This window comes from Haemorhous mexicanus, chromosome 4 (genome assembly GCF_027477595.1).
Source record: "Haemorhous mexicanus isolate bHaeMex1 chromosome 4, bHaeMex1.pri, whole genome shotgun sequence".
In the NCBI taxonomy this organism is placed as follows: Eukaryota; Metazoa; Chordata; class Aves; order Passeriformes; family Fringillidae; genus Haemorhous; species Haemorhous mexicanus.
Genome location: NC_082344.1, coordinates 3,836,043 through 3,861,833, shown reverse-complemented (window position 1 = coordinate 3,861,833; position 25,791 = coordinate 3,836,043). Strand labels below are relative to the sequence as shown.

Below are 25,791 nucleotides of genomic sequence, written 5' to 3'. Positions count from 1 at the left end.
ATTCAGAATGCAGGGAAGAGTAAAGATGGAAATAAAGGCCTGCAGTAAATGTTAGTCCCTACTGTCTCACAAAACTTAACAAAAGAATAAAGAAACATTACAAATTATCCCACAGTTATAATTGATGCTGATATTTGCTCTCCTGACACGGACCAATTCTTCCCGTAATTGCCACAGCCAGTGATGTGGGCAGCAAGAGCTGCGAAGTGACACTCAGGTCGGTGCTACACCCAGCATGCTGTTCCTCGGCTGGGGTCTGAGTGCCAGATAATGACACACTTAGTGATACAAGATGTTATTCTCCTTTTTTTGAATGCGTGAATATTCTCCTTTTTTTCATACTGCATACATGACAATGACGTTATGCAAGTCACATGGTCACACTGAAAACAGAAAGATGCATGAAGACAAGGAAATGAAAGAAACCCCGACTAATACAAAAAGAAACCATTTGCAGCTATCACATTTCTCAGTGATACAATATCCTAGAAATATGAGGGGGCTTTTGAAATGTTAAAACTCTACAATACCAAAGGTTGGTTTTTTAATTTCCTTAAGGAATACATTACTAGTTATACTGTCCTATCTATGGAGATGTTATGGGGAAAGAAATGCTCAGTAGCTGTCTCGTGCTACTGTACCCTGCTTTGATATTGTTGGCTGTAATGAATACAGTACAAGCCTCTGCACAGTAACAAAATCACTTCCTCCTGGATGTGATCTGAGGAGGTTTGTGGGAGCCTGCACTCCATTTTTAGAACTGGTTGCTAAGATGAGCTGATCTTTACAAACATTAATGGCTATGAAGATGTTTTGCTGTATACATGCACTCTTTCACAAGAAAAAAAAAGTTGTATTTTTGCAGAATGCTCCATACCTTTCTGCTTCTCTGTGCATGCTGTGGTCACTTAAGGTAAGTATCAGAATTCTCACTAGTCTAATGGTGGAACTGCCATCAACTCTGATCCATTATCCAGATTTTTTTCTTCATGTTTATGAAGCCAACTGTTTCCACATCCTATTTTTATTTAACTGATTATCCCTGAGTACATTACCTTTCACTTCTCTTTTCTGACACACATTCAATCTTTTTAGTTATTTCTATTGTTGTGATAATTTTGAATTCAAATACTGTCCCCTCCAGCCTACTTGTACCTACTTCCAACATCAGGTGGTTGTGCAATAAGCAGATATTCTCTGGCTAACCCTTTGCAGCATTATAAAGTATTTATAAAACACTAAAAAATGATGACACAATTTTGTACCCATTTGGGAATTGTGTGACATATATTCAAGTCTAGACTACTCCATTTAGCAAAAACTGCTACTTATTTTGTGTCAGTAGAAATTATTGTAGAAGTTACACAAAATTAGACACAAATGGCTTAATTTAGCACTGTTCTCTCATTTTAATTGTTCTTCACATCACAAAACTCAAACTACTTTGTGCCCTATTAGATGCTAAATAAATTAATAAACTAAAAGCACCAAATGGATCAAATAGATGAAATGAGAAAGTTTGTCTCTTAACTCAAAAAGGATGATTAGAAAAACATAAAATATAAGAACCTTTTATAATAGAAAAAGAGATGTTAGCATGGACTAACATCATACTCTTATTTAATGTCCCTTTCCCCTGTGCTTTCAATGAAGTACCTAGATCTACCTCTTTAGCAATGTCTTTATAAATTATTGCCTCAGTATTGGAGCCTATTTTGAACAAGTGACAGTGTCCCAACACTGCTTGATTTTGTACCCCTGCCTTAGGCTGTGTCCCCGTTTAATGAGCCTATTGCACAAACACCACACCCATGAATCTGCACAAGCTCATGGTAGCAGCTCCAATTTAGTTTAAAAAATCTATTGGAAGGAACTAAGTAGCAGCAGAGTGTCTATCAAGCTGGTACTGGCTGTCCTTAGTAAGCCCACAAGCATCCAGCCAAAGCAGAGCCTTCATAAACAGTCTGCCACTGGCTGTGGATAATTTGCCTGGCATGTGCTGCGATTTCCCACTTCACCTAGATCAAGTTGCACTGCCACTTGACCCAGCCTCGGACATGTGCTTTGTGATAGACATAGAGCCTTGATGTTGGAGCTGCTGCCCCTGCACCCACTGATCATACCTGGATGTGACCATTGACAGGAAATTTCAAAGACATTCTGTAGCTCCTTTGCTTTTGGATGGCATCATATTTCATTCTACTTTGTCAGCAAGAATAAGTAACTTGCACACAAAAGTTTAAAAAATGATAAAATATTTATAATTCCCCAGCATGGAAGAAAATAATTTAATGGCCTGAACTAAACTTTTTTCAGTATCCAACAGTGTCCAACATGGCTGAAAGACAACCAGCAGGACTGGAGCAGAATTAGAGAAGCTTTTTGAACAGAACTTTGTTTACCTGAAAAATGTGGATGGGTCAAGAGAGGGTTTTAAGACCTTGCATTGGATTTGTTTAACTGCTGGGAATAGTAATAATTTCTTAAAAATTCTTCTGATTAATATGTTTTGTTCTTGAAATGTCACAAACTACCAAAATTATAGTCTATATTCTTAATTCAAGATATCCTGTTTACAGCTGTTCAGACTTGACATTAGGAAGCATTTCTTTAGGAGAGGGTGGTCAAACACTGAGCAGGCTCCCTGGAGAGGGGATCAATGCCCCAGGCAACCTGTCAGTGTTTTAGAGGTGTTTGGACAATGTCCTTAACAAAAGCCTTTAACTTTTGGTCTGCCCTGAGGTACTCAGGCAGATGGACCACATAACAGTCTGATCTATTTATTCTACTCTACAAACTCAGTGTGTGTTAATTTGTATTGCAAAAGATAAGACTTTGCCTTTTTACATTTCTTCCCTCCAGTCCCACTTTATTTGGAGACCAGGCAATAGGCTTCTCACCACATTCAGAGAATGCTTTTCAACAGAAATGTCTGTGTATATACCTTAAAATACAGCACGGGAAGAGAGGGTGGAGTGCAGCTTGCATTGCATCTAGCCTTGTATTGACTCCTTTTCACTTAGACACTGCCCCCTTAGTGAGGCAGGAGTAAATCTCTAGTGATTATACAATTCAGTGTTGTTATTTGTTCTACCACTGAGCTGAATTTGATCCACTCAAGGGCAGTACAGCTCTAATGACATCTCAAAACATCTCCTGGCTTTACTGTTACAAACCGAAGCATTCAAGTGGGAATTGGTAATGCTTTGAATAACAGAGAGCCGTATTTCTATGTATCTCAGTGCTCACCAACTTACAGATTTAACTCTACAAGCACCGAGATCAGAAAATATTATGTTCACTTTCCTGCTTTCCTTATGTTTTCACACAATACAATAAAATTATACTGCCAGTTTTATCTTCCAGCCATAATCTGTGTCCCATCATGCTTGCAAAACAAGCCCACTCATTTTTGTGTTTACTTGTGGTACTTGTACACATGCTCTGTCTCAGAGCTGGTTTGTTTGTGCTGACTGGCAGTAAAGGAGACTGAATGATTCTGCACAGAATGTGACAGGATATGGCAGCTTTGTACACTGAAAACCTCCTGTGTCTGATGTCTTCATATTCCAGAAAACTCATCTTTATCTATTACCTGACATACTCAGTACTTTAGTTTTCAGTATTATTTAGTGTCTCCTGGCTACCTCCATAGCTAACTGAATGGGCTATTTTCCATCAGCATGTTATTTGTACAAAATATTTTAAATATTTTAAATATAGTCCTGAATTCATTGTTTATCTTCTTGCTACTCCAGAATATGGCTTGTAGTGAAATGTTAGAGAAAGGAGTTTTTCACTTTTCCTGGATCCTAGGAAATTCAAAGAGAGAAATTCAGTAAGAAAAACCCATGTACAGGAAAAAAAAAAAAAAAAGGCATACATGGACTACACATCATTGAAACAATTTCCCCAGGGAAGTGGGGGATTTCCCAACATTGCACACTTTTAAGAGTGCTCAACCCTCCTGTCTAGGTTGTGCTTTTGCCAAGAAAGTTTGGATCAGATGGTCCTTGAGGTCCTTTCCCACGTGGTGTTCTATGATCCTATGATTCAAATTGCCAGTCCACCTCCTACTGCTCCCAACACAAACTACTTACTTAATTTCTAAAGGCTAAATGAAGGCTCTGCTGAAACTAATGGCAACATTCCAAGGCCTGGCTCCAAAACAGAGTAATGATCATAATAAAGCAAGGAGAGGTTTGAAATTTTATAAATGATAAAGTTAGCAATACTTCTACTTCAGACCACTGTACATTTGGTCTGGTAGAATTTAATGATTTACCATTAGGAGGTTTTGTGTAAAATAACAATGTTTAAAAGTTTAAAGTAATAACAGTAGAGTGTAGCGTAATACAGCGCTTATTCAAAAAATAAATGGGGTGCTAAGCAGATCAATATGAAAACAGAAGTCACTATCTATGTTTTGTATAGCTGTACCTATAGAAAAAATAGTGTTCTTCATAATCCAATGGGCTTAATTTTAATTTTTCCTTTTACTTGACGTATCATTATGTCAGCTGAGATGGCTAAGTATGAAAAAAAATGAGTTGGAACATGTAATCCCACAGAGCCATTAGATTATCAAGGAAATAGCAATGGGGAAATCACAATAATAGGACAAGAGGGATTTGAGGAGATAAGAAAGTCAGAAGTGAAGATGAATAAGGGAGGATTCAGCCAACAATGATGATTATAAGAAAGCTCTTTGTTTTGCCAGTAGTTCCAGCAGTGGAACTTTCCTGCTTTGCGCCCTTGTCATCCGTCACCCTTCCCACCTGCCCTCTGTGGGAATAAAGGCAATCTAAGTGCCAGTGTCTGCCACTGGCACAATGCCAGTGCTGGTCTAACTACAGGAGACATAATTCAATAGTGCAAAGATAACTCTGATCCCACCTGGTACAGAAACTCCTCAAAACTGTACCCAGGATCTCCACCTTATTTATTTTAAAGCATGTGTGTCTGCATTGTAAAATTTCAACTACATTGTTGAAAGGGGGCACAAATATCAAGTATATATCTTTGTGCATCACTTTAGAGCAATCAATGTGAAATGATTGCTGCAGCTCTGCATATATTTGTGAAAGGAAGCTGGGAACTACTGGGATCTGTATTTTTTTAAATGGTACCAATATGGGCAAACCGAGGCATGTATTCATAATGCACAATATCTTCTCACTAACATGACAAGATTCACTGGTTTCAGTGGAATTATTAACCTATACAGCCAAGAGACCATGGATTATAAACACTCACCAATATACTCCCCTCCTTAACAGTTACACTTCCCAAAAAATTCAAGTAAAACAAAAGACAATTTGAAATTAGTCGTCATGCTTTCAATACAAACAAATAAATCCCAGTGTCCCTGAGTCAAGAAACTATAGACTGTTTTTTTGGCTTTCCCTTCAGTAAGTATGAGAGTATGTGTTCCTTTGAAAAAATAATAATAATATTCTTCTCCAAAACTATTAAGAGAGAGGAAAATGAAGAGAGAATGAAGTCTCCGTCTTTCTCAGAAAACAAATTTATATAAAATAGATGGGATTAAATTTGGCTAATGTTGACCAAGGATCACGGCACATATGTAGCTCAGCATTAAATTAATTCCTGCATCCCTCTGAAACTCTGCAGAAAAAAAGTCTTTACAGACTCTCTGTGTGTTGCTGTTGGAGATAGTGTAGCAAATAGCAGAAATGACTCATTCCCCTGCTGCTAATGGGAAGGTGGGACTTGGGTGAGGTGGAAGACAAAACCACAAACCAGCCCTGCCTGCCTCACTTTCTGTGGTTTGGGATTTGCACTGCACTTATACTTCGCAATGATGAAATGCAGAATTCTGAAACAGGTATTATTAAGAAATGTTTTGAGAAATTTATCTCTGAGCAGAGAGAAGACAAATGCTGCCATTCCAGACATAAATCATTGGAGGGAACTACCTGGATTGTTTGTGAGAGAAGAACTTATTTAAACACGTACATTTCTAAAGCATTGTTTACCTCAGGGAACCTTCTACACATGAATGTCAGAGGAAATTGTAGAAGGTCATATATCTCAGCTCTGTGAACCAGTTGTCCTCAATGACAGGGGATGTTTTGTATAAATAGGGCTTAATCTTGCTCTGTGGCAGGCTTACCTAATGTTGACTCATTTGCAAGGCCACTTTCTATATGAAAAAGAGTCCAAAATGCATGTTTTATGATGAATTTATTAATTTTTTTTTCACATTTTCTGTCCCTTAAAGGACTGACTCACTTACCAGATCCCACATAGCTCAGAGTAGTCAGGTTTGGAACTGAAGTTCCATTTCTTAGCAAAACTCCACTAAGCCTGTTTGTTAACAAATGTGATTTTCTATACCATTTCTTAAAAACATTCTCATTGGCACATTCTTGCCTCTTTAAATATACTTATTTATAGGCTGGCTACACAGGCTCCCCTTTCACCCAGTTAACAGACTGCAACATATGGGATGCTGCCTTTACTTCCCATTGCGAGCATCAGGGGATAAAGCAGCACCTCTGCTGTATTTCCACAGGCAGGCTGGGGCTCTCCTGCTCTTACACTCCAGTCTCACTCCCCACTCTGCCACATGGCACCGCACACTTGGGATCTGCTGAACGCTCCTTCTGTCAGAGGAGCATAAGGAGTGCTTGGAGGTTGCTCAGGGAAGCAATATCAAACAGACTCAAACCCCACAGCACTGGGAGCGCATGAACAGGTCCATATGCTGTGCCAGTTGCACGTTCCTGGGTGTTGCTGAAACAGAAGCAACACCATGGACACATCCTGTCTCCAGAGCTCCAAAGTGTTACACCCAGTACTCCTGTCACCTGCTTTACACCTGCAACAGAAACCGGTTTAAAACCTTTCCATTTTAACTGCAGTTAGTTCGTCCTGTCTGTGGAACCCAGTGTTGAGCACATATACACCTGTGCATCGAACTCCTCTGGGAAATCAAGTTTCTTATTGCCTTGTTCCAGGAAAACAGGTTCCTTGCTCCCTTATAATACGAACTCGCCCCTTGTACAAAAAGTACTTAACACTTTAAAAAAGCTTTTCCTGTGATGTCATTACTGTGCACACTGTGTCATGTGTTAATGGAAACCTCATCAATTACCGGCTGTTCAGCTACATCCTGTGCAATGCAGGGTCACCCTATGGAGCTTATATGGAATTATGGACAAAAGGCCTATTCTCTTCCACATAAGCACAAACCCAAATTAATTTTGAGTCAGACTTGGCAGCATTTCAAATTTCTGCTGCCCATGTAGTTAAAAAGAATGACACTAATGAATAAAATTATTTTATAAGAGCGCTGACTTACATCCTAAAAAATGTTGACTCATTTCGGCACCCGTTGCATGGCTCATTTTGCACATGGAAGTCTCCTTTGTGTGAAGCCTTGCTTCCTCTCCTAGCCCTGACTTCAGCCTGGTGTTTGATCTCACCCAGTGCCCACTAGGTCATGTGTAGAAGTTTTTCCATTTATTCCAGCACTTGATCTATTTGCCCCAGCCTAGTTAATTATATGAAAAAAAAAGTACAAAATTATTAGCTAGACAGTAAGGAAATAATTTCATTGTTGTGCTTGGGTATTTGACTACATTTTCTCTACTTTGTACTTCTTTCCTAGGGGAATTTTTTGCGCCTGAAGTCAGCCCTTGGTCTGAGCTGTCCCATCTGTGCTGCTGCTTGACGCTAAAGGGGGCAGGAGGGAGTGCAGGAGAGAATACCTTGGATAGGGCTATCAGTGGCAGTGAGACAGGGCTGAGTCAGGCCTTTACTTGTCACCAGTATTTTAACTGAATTCCATCAACAGCTGGAAGTGCTCAGCTTTTCTAAAATCTCTGCTGACAGCACACTGCATGAGTGACTCAAAAATAAAGGTAAGCAGCTTTACTGAACACAGGAAGAGGCTAATCAGTGAATTTTCCTATTGATTCAAATGGCAGCAGAATTAGACTGATTCTCCAGCGGAATTTTAAATGCCGGGTATTAAATGTTTTGAAATGCAGGACTACTATTTCTGCATGGTTAACCCACACATGAGATATTTTCACCTATTCACATGAACCACTCATTGAAAATTAGTCCTCTCATAACCTGTATCCTCACACAATGTAAAATCAGAGCCAGCCACAGGGAAGAACTATCAAGTGCTTTTAGAAAGCTATTAGGATGAAGGAAGCTTTTGGCTAAGTTTCCTTTAAAGCCTTGCATATTATGAATAACCCACACTGCTCTGTATTATGTGACTATTTCCATTATTTCCATTTCTTCGGTAACCTAAGGAATCTATGCACGAAATATGAGGGGAGCAGGAGGTGTTGAAGTGGTGAGATCCATTCATAACTATGAACTATTTATTATTATTTGTTTTATCATCAGTTTGATGTTGGCACTATCAAAAATCAGTAGAGAAAAAAACAGCCAACCTGCTGCTTCTGTGGAATTGTACAGAAACTAAAACCTATTCTGGCAGATGATTTCCAACTGCTGTCATGAAGTTGCCAGTGCACAGCACAGATTCCCCAGCTTTGGTCATGAATGTTGGTCTCTGGAACTGCTGTCAAAACAAGCTAAATACTGAGGCTAAGTATTGGAACCATTTTGCAAAATCGGAATGGGCTTCACCTGGAGCCAGTTCACCCACTGTAATGTCATCTTAATGGATTATTTTCCCTACCAATCCCAAAAGACCATAACAAGCCTTTGCTTTCCTATAAAAATTACAGGCCTTAACAGGCCTTGTTAAACACAGATTACTGACTTTAAATCCCCCAATGCTGCAGCAGGAGTTTAACTTGCAGTTTCCACAGATTTGTGATTTTCAGCATTTTTTGCCTTTTTTTCCTGAAAAGCTGGATGCTGTAATTTCATAATCCAAGTTATATGTAACACCCAGATTGATTTTGACATTTCCAAAGAACTACTTGCCTATTTTCCTAAATAAGAAAACATATTTTTGTTTTCATTTGCAATTCCTTATTCATTTGCATTTCCTTTTTCAAAAGCAGTTCAATTTGTGAATGAGTCTTCAACAGTTTTGTACAGCAGAGAGAACACTTTTTAAGGTGGCTAAATGCACTAAGAGCATTTAATATCTGACATCTTTCTAAAACTATATCAGAGTAATAATGCTCTGTTTCTTGTTTCTAAATATGTGAAGGTAAAGTCCACCCTTAAAGCATTTTTTTACTGTTATTTTAAGTGTGAGCATCCATTTCAAGTCCGAAAGAATCAAGCTTCTCCAGACCACAGTCTGTAACTCTTGCTTTGTCTTTGCTCTTTCCAACAACTTTTGAGTGATTGTGACTACATGTGACAGAGGCAGAAGTCACAGAGATAATGAGCTTCCTCCGAGTGTGATAAAAGCAGTCAAGCAGATCAGAGCGATTCTCTGCATGGCACCTGTAAGTGCCAGAGCCCCAGGACAAACTGTGCATGTGCTCAGACTGTTCAGACACCAGAGAAACCATATGGGGGAGACACTCAGAAGTGCTCAAGCCAAGACAGAAGCTGCAAACAAAGTACAAAGCTTACAGCCTGCAAAAAACCCGTCCATCAGCTCCAGGATTCCTTAGGAGAGTACCCCTCCTCTTTACAGCGAGTTTACTATCAATGTCAGACTGAGTCCCTAATTTGTAAATAGTAACAAAAGCTTTATTTTCTGTAGCATTAACAGACCTCATATCATAGGGAATGTTCATTTATAGTTTTTAAAACAAATGAAGGCCCATTCTTCTTATAAGGCCACATCAAAAGAACAATCATGATAAAAATTAAAATATTCAAGAGTCAGTCTGTACATGTGGATCCTTCCATTAAACATGAACCCTGTCTTGGGAGTGAATCATTATGACTCTGCTTTTTTTCTTCTCGATGCTTTTTTGGAATTGTAGTTACTTCCAAACCTTTTTCCCTGAGTAGCCTCCCCTCTTTTCCCACACCTCTTGTTGAATACCATTTTGCTAGCTCAAGCACAAATACCTCTACCCAAATAGGTAAAGAAGGTTCACTGCACAGCCCACACACCTTGGGGAGGCAAATGCAATCAGAATCAGAGTTAAGTGCCAGGCTCAGAGCTTTGCCTGAAGCACTTTGCAAGACTCATCACACTCATTTGTTCTCTTCCCCCTGTGCTGATCAGGAGAACCCTTTTTCTTCCAGGCTGCAGAGGGTTGGAAAAAGAGCTTACTGCAGAGAAAAAGAAATATTGTTACTTGATGCCAAAAAGTGTTTACTAGGCAATGAAGGAAACCTTAACCAGCTAGGCTGAGCATGCTTTTAACTGGTCCTTCCCAAAGGATAAAAGCAAGCAGCTTGTCATGACAGAAACAGAATTTCAAACAATTTAAAAACGGCCATAATAAGTTGCTTTCAGGCTAATATCTTGTATATAGTCAAATGCTTTGCAAACAAATTAAATTCTTGCCAGTCCTGATGTTTTTTTTAAATAATGCATATCCATAGCCCCAGAAGAAATCTCAGCAAGAAAGAACAATCTGTGCTTTTCTGTCCACAAAGTAGTGCAACAGACACTGTGATAGCATAGTTTTCACGTTGCTGTAGAAACCCCAGCAGAGTATGCTTTAACTTTGTGAGTAATTAAAATACAAACTGTAATAAAGAATTAAGCAGAACTAAGATGAATACAGGCAATCCCAAACACTACGTTACCTGCTTTCCTTAGCATTGGAGATCTTTTGTTATAAACAAAAGTTTAAACTGATAAAGTTGCATTTTCCACCTTTTGAACAGTTTGGAGGTTGCTAAAGGAAGGGCACAGTTCACTGGATATATGTGGCATTCTGCATAGAAAACAGAAATCACCCTCTTTCTTTTAGACTTTTGTCTCAACAAAAGATAGTGGAAATACTCATGTGCTCGCTCAAGAACCAGATTAACACTTTCCAGACAAAAAAATTAGAGAGGAAAAGGGACCTTATGGAGAGGTGACTCAACAGACTCACATTACAAATTGCCAGATAAAGTGTACCTCAAGAAGGAACAGCATAGATTAAAAGCAGCAGTAAAGTAAAACATAGCAACTAACCCAAACTAACCAAACAATGCGAGACAAAGAAGCCATCTGACTGACAGCCATCCCGGTGGGACAAGGAAATCAGAGATGATCAGGTCATGCAGACTTCTGCAGCACTCAGAAATAAGCAATTACTATTCAAAGCAAACGGGACTGGGATAATGCTAAACCGTCGAAGACATTTCACGGCATTTGTTTCCAGCCCCTTTGTTCCCCGCTAACACGTCTGCGGATCTCTCCATCCCCTGTGCCGCCCCAGACGGCCCTGGGGGCCTCTCGCCCCGAAGCTGCGAGCCCCAGGCCAGGCTCGGTCCCGGCTCCTTCTGCTCTTTGTGAGCCTATCGGAGGTCCGGGGAGAGACAGGCACGGGGCAGGGCAGAGAAGGTGGCTGCTAGGGGAGCCCCAAAGCGAGGGGTGGGGGTGAGCCTGCGGAGCTGCGGTGAGACCGCGGGCAGAGGCAGAACTCGGAGGGACGCCGGCGAGGGCGAGGGATGGTACAGCGGTGGTAGCCCCGAGTTCGGCGGGGGAGCGGGAGGGAGCCCCGGGGCCGGGCTCGGGGGACGCATCCGCCTGTAAACCCCGCCAGGGCTACCCGAGGGGCCGTGCCCGTGGCCGGGCGAGCGCTCCGCTCCCCGCCGCGCTGAGCAGGCTGCGGCAGGTAGGGAGCCAGCAGCGCCCGGGCTGCGCCTCCCCGCGCCCCGCTCGCCCTGCCCCCGCGGGCCGGGCAGCCGGGGGCGGGCGGCTGGGGTGTGCGGCGAGGGGGATTAGCGGGACGCCGCGGCCCCGCCTTCCCTCCTCGCATCCCGGGCGCGATCAGAGGGGGAGATGGACCAAAGCCGGCGGGACTGGCACCATGACATTCGCCGGCTTCGTGGTGGCGCTGGTGATAGGGGCGATTCCCGGAGCCCGCGGGCCGGGGCAGGTCTCCGCCAGCCTCCCGGCCGCCCGCGCCCCACAGCCCCCCGCCGGGTGCCCCGCCGGGGGCTTCCCTGCGGCCCAGCGCCCCTGGGCACCGGCGGCGCCCGCTCTGCCGCGGCGGGGGGCGGCGGGCCGGGCGCCGCGGGGCCGCCGCAGCTCCTGCGCCCTACCCGGCGGCGGCGAGGGGCGACCCGGCTGCGCCCCTGGGGCCGGCCGGGGAGCGGCGGAGCGCGGCCGCGCTGACTGCGAGCCAGGTAAGCGGGGAGGGGGCGAGCCCGAGGCAGGGGGTGGCGGCGAGAGAGTGCGCGGGGCTGCGGGACGCGGGGGGAGACAGACACTGAGAGAGCCTCGGCCGGGCGGCGGCGTTCTCCCATCCCGTACCGATTCCCTGCCGCTGGAGGGAAGGGCGAACGAGGGGATAGACACCGTCTTCCAAAGTGACAGCCAAAGCTGTTCGCAGAGGAGAGTTAAACTCGCGCATCAGAGGATGCAGCGGAAAGACGAAGGTCCCGCCTGGGTTTATTCCGCCGCTATTCTAATACTGGATAGGTGAACAGCGTTTCAAAGCTGCGCCACAAGCGTTCAGTAGGCTCGGTTTGCCCAGGCTGGCTGGCATTCCTTTTTTGTAACCGGGTTCACCTACTGGGAAAGCACTTTGTCTACAGAAGTCAAGTGGCAGAAAGAGAAACAGAAGGATGCCTGGCTCCAAAGATGAAATATTTACACAGTATGACTTTCTTTGCGCCCCCCCCATCTTAGGATAATGGGGTTCACAAGTTAATGCTGGTGCTCAATAACATCCGTGAGCTGAGTCAAGAGATTTGTGCTCCCCTCACACGCTCCCAGCTGAACTCCCTCTGATTTCAGTCTAAGTCTTGATCAGCTTTACATTTCATCAGTGTTGGCATTAAATAAATTGATGTACAGTCTGGTATTGAGTGAATTCACATTTTTTCCCACATTGCTCTGGTATTATCTTCTACCTAAATAAGAATTGTGTCTTATCTATAGCTATACTAAACATGACCAAGTGTAGTTGTTGAAATGAAAATGAAAATTCCCTGCTTCATTGTCCTTCCTTTTACATCTTTTGTAATAGCACAAAGTCAGCAAGGAGGTTGATGGTCGTTCATGTTACTTTTTTGTTTGTTGTGAAAGCTGACTTTGGGTTGTGAAGGTTTTTTCAAATTAATTTACTTTCAGATGACTGAAAAGGATTCTTATCCTTCTCTTCCAACAGTACCCATAGAAGGTGTGTGAAAAAAAAAGCTAGTTTGAACAATTTTTTGTATTGGTACAAAATACCCCATGAAGAGGATATGGAGGCATCAAGGTCCCTATTGATGATTTATACATCAAAAAAAATGCAGCTTCCAAAGCTGAGTTCCCAGTCAAATGTACTCCTTTAAGAAGACAGAATAGTTTTCTACAGAATATGCAGTACAGATGTTTCCCTGGGAAGAATACCAGGCAGCTGTTGGCATGGAGGAGAAAAGAGATACCTTTTTTTCACAGATGAAAAAAAAAACCCAGAAGACTTCATGCCCTTTAACTGATCTCATTTTCAGAGAGGGTACTACAGTTGCTTCTCTAATTTAGCCCAGTATATTAATAATTTTTTTTTAGAATTCTTCAGTCTGGTTCCCAAAATACTTTATGAGGACTTGGTCTAATATAATAGTGAAGAACACAGCAGTTTATTGCCAAGAACCCAATCTTGCACTTAGTAAAGTAAGTTTCAGAGTCCCCTGTAAGTTCAGCATGAAGGGGATTTAAGCAAAAACCACTAAAAATACTACATTATTTGGGTTTAGCTTGTTTCTCCAGTCTTTTCAGAATGCTGCTTTGGTCCCCCAGAAAAAGGAAATCCAGGTTGGCCCCTGCTAAGAGGGAAGACACAGCTACTGAACAATAGCCAGTACTTTGTAATGGACAGATCATCTGTTCCTGTTGGACTTGGTGGTAAATTCCAGTGGCATCACCAGGACCATGTCTGTCCAAAAGTCTCCATAGGGCAAGATGAAAGAATTAGAGAGTTTGTGAGATGGCTAAAGGTGGAACATGGACACAAATCAAGCCATTTGTCCAGAAAGAAAAGATTACTGTAATATTCCCCCTGAAGTATGTTCCTGTCTTAGAAGAAGCAGAAAGATGCCAGTGAGGCAATGTCATGATGTGGCTATAGCTAGAGAGACAGACTGCTCAGAGGGAAACTCACTGCACCTCTTGCTTTAGTACCTGGGCTAAGGAAGCCCACACTCAGTGTTAGGCACCTGCCATAACTAAATACAATACCATTCAAAGGCTTACCTGTAAATCTCTGGGTTTTTCTAGCTTAAATATTATGACTTAGCTGCAAAGTTAATTGGCTAAACTTTGTGCATATGCATATATTAAACTGTTTTATATTTAAACACTAACAATGAAATTTTTTTAAAGTGCCTTTGCAATTATACTGTACAGTACTAGACTAAAATCAGTTTTACTGTTTAAAATAATAGGTTTTGGTGTTTCATTTCCTTCCTTCTAAAAATATCTGGGTAACGTTACTTATTCATGCCTTGAAAGCAAGTAAAGGAAATACAAATATATACAAATTATCATGATTAACCAAGGATAGCAGAGAGGACAAAAAATGAATATGAGCATACTCTCTACACAGAGTCCGTATAAGTCCACCAGAATTCAGTATTTTAGTTGCTGCTAATAACAACTTACCTGTGGTGTACTCAGGTTCCAAGAATGAGGCCTAGCTCAGTACCTGGGAGCAGCTGCTGCCACACAATGTTTGTGTGGCACATAGTTACAGTTTTGTGCATGTGTTGTTCATGCTATGTTGTTACACATCTAATTTAAAGCACTTTGGATCAAGTGGGTTAAGTATTTGCTTTTCTAAAATGCTGAGGGACCAATACAAAACAGGGTAAGTGCTTTTGTCAGAGGTCAGTGGCAGAATGGAAATAAAACACATCTCAGGGAAGGCCTGACTTTAGAACTTTTCTGTTAAAATTGCTTTTATCAAAAGGTGATTCCACTAATGTCAATCAAATAAAGGTTCACGAAACTTTTGTGAGAGAAGAATCAAGCCTCAGGCTCATAATCTAAACACTGGATTATTCTCCCTACCTGTTATACTATGGTCCAAGCAGTTGATGGAATGACTTTTGGGACTCTGTTTTTTTTTAATAGCTTATGATTAGAAGTGAAACACGAATGTCCATATTCTCCTTCTAAGAAGCAGCTCCTCTGGAACCATTCTTACCTGAGCTGCACAGGGTGAGACCCCTCATTTTCTCCAGCTCTGCCCACATAAGACATTTGCAGTCCTTCAGAGGGTGTTACATTGCTCAGTTTCAGTTTAGATTCTCAGAGCCTTAAACCATTGATTGCTGACATGATGGATCTCAGTGCTGCAGAGGAACCAACGCAGCACATTACACACTCAGTGTATACAATATTTATGAAAGTTCTAATATAAGAATCCTTGAGTATGCAATACTGCTACTGATCCTCAAGATAGTTCTTAAAAAGTAGTTCTGCTGGAGACACCCTTTTTCAAGGTTAAAATGCCTGGAGAAAATAATTGTAGTTTTAGTCTAAGAGCAGTGCTCACAAAGTGATAGACAACAGCATTCATTGATCACAGTAGCACCATGCATAATTCTGCTGAAGTTAACAGGATTAATTTATTTGATTTTAGTCAGGCCTGATCCTGGAAGGGAAGTTTCCATTGATTGGAACCAATGTTAGGTTTTACCTGTGCTACATGAAGCTTTTTGCAAATACCTCATACAAACCAGTGAATTAGTTTTATTCTGAAACTGGGATAGACCCTTTAATATGTATTATGGATCATCCCCATGTATTCTAAATACTACAAGTAACAGTGTGATCCCATGGCATCTAGAGCATGTATCAAGGGGAAACCCTCACACTTGATGTCAGTTTGGACTGACCTAACTGACTCCAAGACAACAGAGATGAATGTCAGTGTAGGGCCTTTCTGTGGCACTATTCCACACTGGAACACCTTGGACATGAGGGCAGAAATAAAAATATTTGTTGTTTTTACAGATTTCCAAAATTGAAATTACTTCTTTTGCTTGCTTTAAATCTGCCATTTCAGAGCACACTGCACCAGGGTGAAAGGCACAGAAAATTTTTTACTTCTGATTCCTATTTTCCCAGCCTACATTTACAGCCAAATTGCAAACCTTTGGACAGGTGTTTACCTGTCCAAAGAAACTATGGCACGCCTTTAGCCAACATCATAAACACTGCTGCTGCAGCACTAACACACAGAGCAGAAGTGCAAGTGATTCCCCTCCTATTTGCAATTCAGCCACACAGTAACAATGCTCTTTCCCAGTGAAATGTAAAAAATAAAACAGGGTTTGGAGTTAACCAGCAACTCTGCACATGAGAATGTATAGGAAAAGAGGCCAAGCACAACAGTGCAATTCCTTTGAAGCTTTTCTGAGTTAATTAAAAGTTGGCTGGGTGGTTTTCCTCTCCCTGTTTTCCTGAGTGTCTCATCTTCAGCCTCTATGGCAGGTGTTCTGGAGCAAGTCTCAGCAGCACCCACTGGATACCCTTACTTCCTTGCATTTGCAAGTATAACTATCTCCTTTCAACAGTGAGAGCAGATAGGAAAGACTGTGACTTGGGCAGATACCAGGGCAACTAAAATTACCAGACTGTATGTAAACAACAGGAATTGACCGTCAGTAACCTCAGCTAAAACAAAATTACAGTGAATGCATACATACTTTTTGAGTATAAATGAAGGCGTTTCTGTCAAGACAGTAGATTGTATTTTTTGATAAAGGGCTGAATTAAGTCTGTCCTAAGACCACAGTTTATGTCTAGAGCTGTCTCATAGGCCTGCTTTGTGTCCTGTGCCCTTGGCTCTAACCTGTGGGGTCAAATTACCTCTCCTCATCCTCCCTCTTCCTAACCAGTGCTGAGGAGGGCAGAGCCATGGGCAGGATCCTGGTGCTGCTGTTCCCTGTTGTTGAGCTTTGTCTTGAGGCAGGGTAGGTTTGATAAGCACTTTAAGCAGAGGTCTTAAACATATTGACACCATATTGAATTGGTGGAGAGCAGAAAGAGTAGAGTACTACTGCATTAGTTCTACTCCCAACAGGTTGAGTTTTCTTCAGCAACTAAAAGAGCAGAAAAATTATAGCTAAAAAAGCTGAGAAGTTACTATACCTCTCAGTCCAGAAACCTAGAGCCTCCAGTGCATACACTTAAGCCAGACATGTTTTGTAAGAGGGAATGCAGACACTCCTCTGCAGAGTTGTTGTGCTCCTGGGGCAGCACAGAGGAAGGCCCTGAGACACATGTTCAGGTGTTTGAGGTGTTACATTGGAACAGCAGTAGACTTAACCAGTGAAAATAAGAATTAACCTGTATCCTTTCAATCATGCTAAATATTAGGTTTCTTGCTTCCTATGAAGTGAAAAAGTGTTTCCTGGCAATTTTACAATGCAAACACTGACTATCTTGCAATTAAAATGTTAACACATAAAGAGATAGTTGGTAATACAGCATAAACACACACGACGGCAGATCGTGCTGTTATCCTGCAATTCTCTGGGATCAATTTACACAGGAAACACAGAGCTGTGTTTCATCATGAAGAAAGAGTTTTATGTACTGGAAAGAAAACCTAAGGTACTGTAATGAAAGTCTTGATGCTGAGGTTTGGTTTTATGAGGTATCACTACTGTAACTAATGTATCTCTTGATCTGGTAATATAACTACCAGGTGCATGAACACCACAACATTTTGAGTAAACAACAGAGAAATAATTTTCTCATTAGTACCTTTGATATGTTTGCTACATAATTATGACTTGGTCATTTGACAGAGGTTGATACATACTTCAAAGCACATGTGCATTATATTTGGTTACCTCTGTTAAATGGCAGGTTTAATATTAGCTACATGTAAAAATAGGCTTTCTTTTTATTTCTTTCTAGATTAACTTATCAGGGAAAATCAAGAATATTTAGAATTGGTTACAAAATTACCTTTAGCAATCCTCTTGTGTGTTTTGCTGTGTGTACATGACTAAGTTCTTCACCACTGTCATTGGGAAATCTGTAAATAGAGAAAGAGGAGTGAGTTGAATTCTGCCATGACGACTTTAGAAGAAAATTTTATTCTTCAAGTACTCCCTTATTCAAATATTTGAATAGAAACATTGTGTAATGTGTACTCAGGAAGCACTGTATTGATTTCAGTAGGTGTCATGCAGCACTGTAAGCAATCATGCACTAAAATAAACTTATTTTTGGAGATGACATCTTCAAACTCGTTTCCTGGTATGTCAGGAATCACTTTGCTATGAGTGCAGTTGAAGTTTCAAGTGAAAATAACAGTCTATACGAGAGTCTGGTGAAGAGCAGAAATAAGCAGAATTCCAAACTGTCTGTGACACAAAGAGAAAAAAATTAAAGACGGATAAATGATGCACAATGTGTCTACAGTATAGTTATATTTGACTCAGTAATAATCCTTTTTCAGGAATGATAGCTCACTCTGTAATATGAGTCAAATAAATGTTGCTTGTAATTTACTGCACAGTAAGTTACTGCTGAGAAAGTAAATAGGAGGCAGAAAGGAACACGCCAAGCCAAACATGAGGTTAATTAATTCCTTGAGTTATTTGGCAGTTGTTTGGCTTTGTGGTTTTATAAAGTACACTGAACTAAACCCAGGACAGAAGCTGAGAAGAAAAGGTGGATCTACCTATTATTATTGTTATTTACACAAAGATGAACACAGACACAATGAAATGCAGGCACAAACACTGACTGTCTTCATCCCATTGCTAAACTCCTGCAAACTGGGTGATGGTGCACCTTCTAAGTAGATCACCGAACAGAAGCAGATGGATTAACTGGGATTTCAGACTATGAATTCATATAGCTGGGCTGTGTTTGATAATTAAACAGAAATGTTTCTTGTTGAATTACTACTCTGTCATGATTTTTTCTGTTTCTGTGTAGCTATCCCTATGACCAGCTTTTTCCCACCTTTGCCAGGGGCACTTGGCTACCTTCAACAGTAGATGCATCAGACATCTCAAGCAAAATGACTGCAATACAACAACGCAAAATCTGCTAATTTTCTTAGATTTCTGTGCTCTGTAGCTCTCAAGAAGCACTTTTTTTCCTCCCCACTTCTTTTTAGACAATTCCTTATTGTTTTTAGCTTGCTTTGTCTGAGAGTTCAGTAAAGACCTCTCATGAATTAATAGACCTAGATGCTGTGTTTTTCTGTCTGAGAAAAGTATGAACAAATGCATTCTTTGGCTAAAATAAACTGCTGTCATCTGTGACATGCGTAATGTAACGTGCCAGAGCAAAGGCTGTGCAGTCCATGTGGTTATTTTCTGATTCCCTTAAGGTCAATGGAATTTTGTGAAAGATAAAAGTATAGCATATTTTACACAAATATATATATACATACACACACACATACTGTATATATATATATATATATATATATATTTATGTTTTGCTCATTTGGGTAGAGGAAATCACATTTCAATAATTATGTGTCTCTAAATACTTTGTTAAATCTTTAAGTTATAGCATCAGAAGGATCAGAAATATGATGCAGTTTCCGTTTGGGGAGAATAATGCTTTCCTCATGTACAAAAAGGGTTCTCTTAACTTGTGTATCACTGTATGAGAATGTTAGGTGTGCCAGAATGTTTCTTGGAAACAGCTCAGTATCCATGAAACAAGAACTCAGGGAAAATGAGGTTCAAAGTCTTTTGTGTGGGATGCATTAACCAAGCAATAGAGTATCTTGGAGGTGTAATTGTGTTATTTTTAATTTTTGGTAACTAGGGTCAGTGAGACTCCGGGGAGGCAAGAATGAGTTTGAAGGTACAGTGGAGGTTTATTTGAATGGAATCTGGGGCACAATCTGTGGGAGCCATTGGGACAATAATGATGCAACAGTTGTATGTCGACAGCTTGCACTTGGGTAAGTTTCAGTTCGAGTAAAAATCAGTCAACTCATTTTCATGTTGTTTCTGTATAAAGGACAACCTGCTTTGTAAATCCTGAGGGCTTTTTGTGTTTGATGATTGCTTTTTCTGTATGAAACTGTTTGAATGCTGAAGTTGTTCTTCCCAGAATACTTTGCTGGCTTCAGCCGCATTACACTCCAATGAGGAAATCAGTATTTCCTCAGAAAGCTGAAGATAGGATCTGGACAGGAGCAGACTGTGGCAAATGCTTTGCTTTCAAAGTGAAATGTGTGAACAGGGCAGCAAGCTTCAACAAACTGCTCTACTGGACATCTGGGAGACATCCACACAGACAGAATTACTTGGTCTGATCCTGATCTCACACATCTAAGTGTCAATTAACAGCTCCAGTGAGGTTATTGAATCTATACCAATGTAAACGTGGCCAGGATTTGACTCTACATGGGCTCCTAATCACAGGAAAATTCCTAATTCTCAGGGGCAAGGGGTTATTCTAGTAATCACCCATTGCAGTATGCCAAATGACACCTGGCACTTATCCTACATTTTTGGCAAATGGCAACACTTTAGAGGTACAGCCATACTGGACAGGCTGAAAATCCCTGCACTGTCCTTGCTGACCACTACTTCCCACTGCTGCCAGAATGGAGTTGATCAACAGCACCCTTTAGCATAATTTTGCTGCCTTTATTGCCTTTCTAACATTTCTTTCACTCACATACCAAAGCACTGGTTTTGCTTGCTACAAGCAGTAAGGGGCTTTTATAGCAGACTTGCACAATGACATTCCTAATGATTAATCCACTTTTTAAGACTGCTAGCCAGAACTAAATCTAAGCTGGTTTAGAATGTTCAATACTAATCTGGAGACACCATGCCAACTTATAAAAATATAAGGATTAGATGAGATAAAAGTTCAGCCATCTGGAGGCTGTGATTTTGCTTATGACTTCAGCTGTCTACGTGCAGTGGCTCCTTCCCTCATTTTCATGTAAGTCCTATCTGCTCTCTATACCCTGAACATTTCAGCTGAACAAGGCCGCTGTTAGCAAAAGTAGTTCAGCAATATGGGTGAATGGTTTTGTCTTTTCAACAGAAATGGCTCAAAGCTGAGCCCAGGCCAAAAAATCCCCAAGCAAACAGTAGCTAAAACTTTGAGCTGTCCTGAATGTTTTGGAGAAATTTGAATCTCTGTACCACCAGGTGAACTCATAAGGCATTACTGGTGCTTTTCAGGTGCTCCCATCTATCTGCTCCTTTGATATCACCATACTTGGGCTTTGTTTTAACTTCATTGTGCTTTGCAAGGAAGAGAAGATGGCTCTATGAGTGTTGGTGTAGATTCAGCAAGAGAAGGAAAGAGAGCTGTTTATAAAATGTTCTGGGTGGGTGGGAATGGCTGAATTGAGAAAAATGGATGGGGGCCTGATCTGATGGAGTGTGAGGTGATCGCCCTGCCCCATCATCACAGCCACAATACAAGGCATTTATGGGCAGAGCATGGAGTCTTCATGGAGTAAAGGACAGAATAAGTGAGAAAGACCTGGTGGCATTACCCCTCCTGGAATTGTAACTGCAGTGGGCTGGTACTGTAAATTCACCTATGGACTGTGGAGTCTGTTGATTTTTGTAGTTAAGAACTGAGAGAGCAGGAATGTAGCTGGCTCTGCAGCAACAGTCACTGTACTATAATATCCCACAACAAAATGGTGAGAACTGGGTCACATCTGTTACTTTTCCTTGTGCAGAAGACAATGGTGAACTGTATGAAAATGTGATGAATTTACACTACTGAAGAAAGCCCTTTCTTTTCTACTCCAAGATTTATATATGAGAAAATGTTCCCACTTCCCTTCCTCCACTCTGATACCGTATCCTGATTATTTTTACAGGGAAAAAGGTACAGCAAAACACTTACCCTTCTCTGGATTAGGCCTTATTCCTGTTTTCTGGAGTGAAGTGCATTGTCGTGGTGATGAAGAAAATATACTGTTATGTGAAAAAGACACTCGGCAAGATGGGACATGTCCTCCGAAAATGGCAGCTGCTGTCACATGTAGCTCTTCCCTGGGTAAAAAAAAATACATATGTTTTCCTGAAGTCCTTATTTTATTTAAGTAGAAGTTGTAATAATTACAATAAATAAATTAGAAAAAGTGTTAAGATTTCTTGGAACAGATTATACAAATTGAATTATTGCATCATTAACTGCTCCAGATACCTCAAGCAGCACCTAGCTTAACAACATTTTACCTTTCCATAATCAACAACAAATTGTTTCTTTCAGATGTAGGCTGTGAGAAAGAGTAAAGTAGCAAGAATCTCTGTCTGTAAAATGAGGATTGTTTCCCCACTTTTTTTTTAATGTCAAACTTACATTATTAGGAAAACAAGTATCATTAATGTTTTTAAGATATTGGATATTATTTTAATCAACATACTAAATAAACAGGCAGGCATGCCACCAGATTTAAGATAGTGCTGCTTCAAGTGGGGCTGGGCTGGCAGTGCTGGGGAGCCGGCAATGCCAATCTCTTGAGCTGAACCCAAAACATGTGGCTGCAGCCAGTTCTGTGCTGCCTTTCTTCTCCTACTTATGTTTTTAAGTGGCTTTCAAAAGAAAATTTTGCTCTTAGAAGACTCTTGAGTACAGGGTAGGGGGACTCTTTTCAAGCTAGGAGACAAAGAATGAAAACGAGAAAGTTTTGCCTAAAGAAACTGAAAATTAGAAATGCTTTCACATTTTTCAGGTTCTATTGCAAATAGCCTTTTAAAATATTTATACCCGTCCCTCCCCCCTCATATCAGTGACACACTAATATGAAATTGGAGAAATGCCCTCAGTATTGTTGTTTTGGTTTTTTTTTTTAATAACCAAGAATTAAATAGTAGCATTAATTGGCTGGAAAGTTACACAACTATTACTCAAATTTAAATCATTTGGATGTTATATGTGGTGGAACTTTAAAATAACCTTGTTCACATTACAGCAGTTTTGGGGTTTTAAATGGCTTTAAACTGTTTCCATTATTATAGATTTATTTAGTAGTGATGCGTTCAAGACAGTTTCTTGGTACACCAGAAGAGAGCTACTGATTTTAAAAGACTGGAAGCAAGCAGGGAACAATACTTGCACAATTCAACTGAGACTCCATAGTCAAAGAGATTTCACTGCTCTGACTGCATTTTCTAATGGAATGAGAAAACCCAAGAATTAATTTCTGTGTCTGTCACATAATTTTTACCTCTTTCTTCAGATTTTAGCCAATTTTGCTCTTACTTGTAGAAAAGTAGCTCTACTGACTGATTCAGTATTTTGCCTTACAGTACTAAGTATCTGAATGCTGTGACACTGAGGTAATTCAAGATCAATATGGTTACTTGTATGTGTAAACTTTTTCAGCTAGTGAGAGCAGAGCATAAAGGAACTCACTTTACTTTCTGGTTTTCCATCTAGTAGTAAAAAGAAAATGTGCAGAAAAAAGAAAATTCTTGAGTGATGTCAGAGAAACCATAAAGCCATCTTCCTCCCTCTTTACTATCAGAATGGTATTTTAGGACATGAATGACCCGTTCTGTATCCTGTGTTTGTCCCCAGGCCCTGTCTTCACTCCAATCCGGCTGGCTGGTGGGAGCAGTGCCCACGAAGGAAGAGTGGAAGTCTACCATGGTGGCCAGTGGGGCACAGTCTGTGATGACCAGTGGGATGATGCAGATGCTGAAGTTGTCTGTCGGCAGCTCGGCCTAGGGTTTGTTTTTCTACATGTTTGTTATTCCAGCAGCAAAGCAGTGGAGTTATCAGACCCTCAGCTGAAGCTAGGAGAAGCGTAATTGTCAAAAAAATGCTCCTTTAAAATCATACCGATACTTTGGAGCAGTAACTAAGTTTATATATAGAAGATTCAGCTACAGTGTAATTTCAATTCACTGAAACCAGTTTTCAGTGTCATATGAGAGGGCCAATTTTGTCTGTTTGGCCAGACAGATAAAGAATGTCTCAGAATAAATGTTAACTTTGTTGTGAAAACTCACTATAATTCCTTTAAAGTTTCAATCCAAACCTGTAGGTAGAAAAGAAATTTTTGACTGTTCAAATCCTGACAATCCATTTTACTGCAGAGTCTGAAAGCCTCCTGGCTTTGGCACAAGAACTCTGCTTTGTCAGGAAGGAAATGTTTTTTGGCATGCTTGTTAGACTCTCTCTAGATTTGTTTAAACCACACACCTCTGAAGATTGTCAGTTTGCATATACTGAGCTAGAGATCTGTTTGAGGTTTTGACAGTTAAGCTAGTCATTGATTCTGTCTGAACTAAGCATGGTCCGAAATACAGCTAGAGCAGCAGAACAGGATTTTCTTGATTCACTTTCTTAACAGCCAGAGGGGATTTTGATACCCCACGGAAGATAAGTATTGGTATTTGCAGAAAAATGCTAAGAGGAAAACTGCTGGACCAGAGAGGAAGGAGATGAGGACAATTGGGGTGGAAGGCCAGTAGGATTGAAGAGGGAAAGAACTGGGAGCAGGAAGCAGAGAAGATGCTGGGTTGTATCCCATGCATGAGAAGGGGATTATGTCTGAGACAGACTGGATGAGAACTAAGCAGGTAAATGCAGAGGAGACTGGAACAGAAATTGCCTGTTCAAGCCTGCTGGGACTGCAATGAAATGGTATTGAAGGTACAAAGTTCTGTGGCATTAATGGGTGATTCCCAGAGTGTAATTATTTTGCAGCTGAGGCCTTGGGCTGCCCATACCACCCAAATTAGCTCAGAAGGATAAGAACTATGGACTAGTTAAAAATAATGGAGATCTCCAGATGAGCCAACATAGGAACCAATAGGCTTCTCTGACATCAGATTTTTTTTTCCCCAGCTTTTTTCATGTTGTATTTCTGTATTCCTGCAAATTTTCAAATGGGAATACCTATTGGAAAGCTTATGTTCTTGCAGGCTTTTCTTACTTTTGAATTGGGCTGCTATTAATAGGTTTGGGGAGTTACTAAGCCCTGCTTTGCATTTCTGTATACTAGTGACAAGTGTAATGCTCTTAGCCTATCTCCTTCCTGATGACACTAAAACTTTTTATTATTTATATTTAATCATCACAAACTGCAAACAAAGTTTTGTCATGCTTCTAATTTGATTTGCTTTTCTGAGTAAATCAATTGTATTAAGATTGTGCTAAACCTACTAAGTATTTCTGAAATGTCTTGAGATTTACAGAATTTCTCAAGTGAGCAAGATGTCACAACAAACATGCTAATATGAAGTGAAATCAACTTACCAACAGTGGCAGTAGACCAGTTCTGAAGTACTAAAAATAATCCAAATTTGCATACTGTTAATCCATCTGGAAACATGCCAGAAACTGTAAAACTAAAGCTTCTCAGTAAGTAGCTTCCCACACCCCTTCAACTTTTCTGTAGCACTCCTGTAAAACTCCAGAATTTGAATCTACCATTAATAGGTGGAAAATAATGGCAACATCTTTTATTATTTGGTTTCCTAAATAATTTTTGCTTGACACAAATTCCTCTGGTTATAATGATGAGACGCATTATCTCTGCCTAACTCCAAAAACTCTTACTGGAATATGGTATAAATTGTAAAAGCACTCAGAGCAGTCCATCATTATCTCTTTGATTTTAGCCAGCTGCTTAATGAATAAGTACTTTTTCCTTAATATTTTCTATACATTTCTGCCAGCATTTTTATCAGATACACTGAAAACAAGATGCTTTTTTAGTTCATTTAAACTAATACTTTAGATGGGTAAATCATTACAGTCCAAACTTTAGACATTTGAATCTT

The 25,791-nt window shown here is 40.6% G+C and overlaps 2 protein-coding genes across 3 annotated transcripts in view; one reads left to right on the top strand and one right to left on the bottom strand.

Annotated features, from left to right (window-relative positions):
- The window catches only part of METTL14 (methyltransferase 14, N6-adenosine-methyltransferase subunit), a 39,844-nt gene extending 17,808 nt beyond the window's left edge, over positions 1-22,036 (bottom strand). Inside the window, exons 1-3 of one of the 2 annotated variants that reach the window (XM_059843680.1) lie at positions 21,899-22,036; positions 18,005-18,074; positions 15,228-15,375 (exon numbers count right to left, since the gene is read on the bottom strand). The gene's annotated coding sequence lies outside the window, so the exon portion shown is untranslated. The remainder of the gene's footprint in view (positions 1-15,227; positions 15,376-18,004; positions 18,075-21,898) is intronic. The other variant, XM_059843679.1, reaches the window with a different exon arrangement.
- PRSS12 (serine protease 12) overlaps positions 11,886-25,791 on the top strand; it is a 33,110-nt gene continuing 19,204 nt past the window's right edge. The window contains exons 1-4 of the mRNA XM_059843678.1: positions 11,886-12,219; positions 19,835-19,973; positions 21,873-22,051; positions 23,579-23,729. Of these exons, the coding sequence (XP_059699661.1) occupies positions 11,901-12,219; positions 19,835-19,973; positions 21,873-22,051; positions 23,579-23,729 (788 nt within the window). The 5' untranslated portion in view covers positions 11,886-11,900. The remainder of the gene's footprint in view (positions 12,220-19,834; positions 19,974-21,872; positions 22,052-23,578; positions 23,730-25,791) is intronic.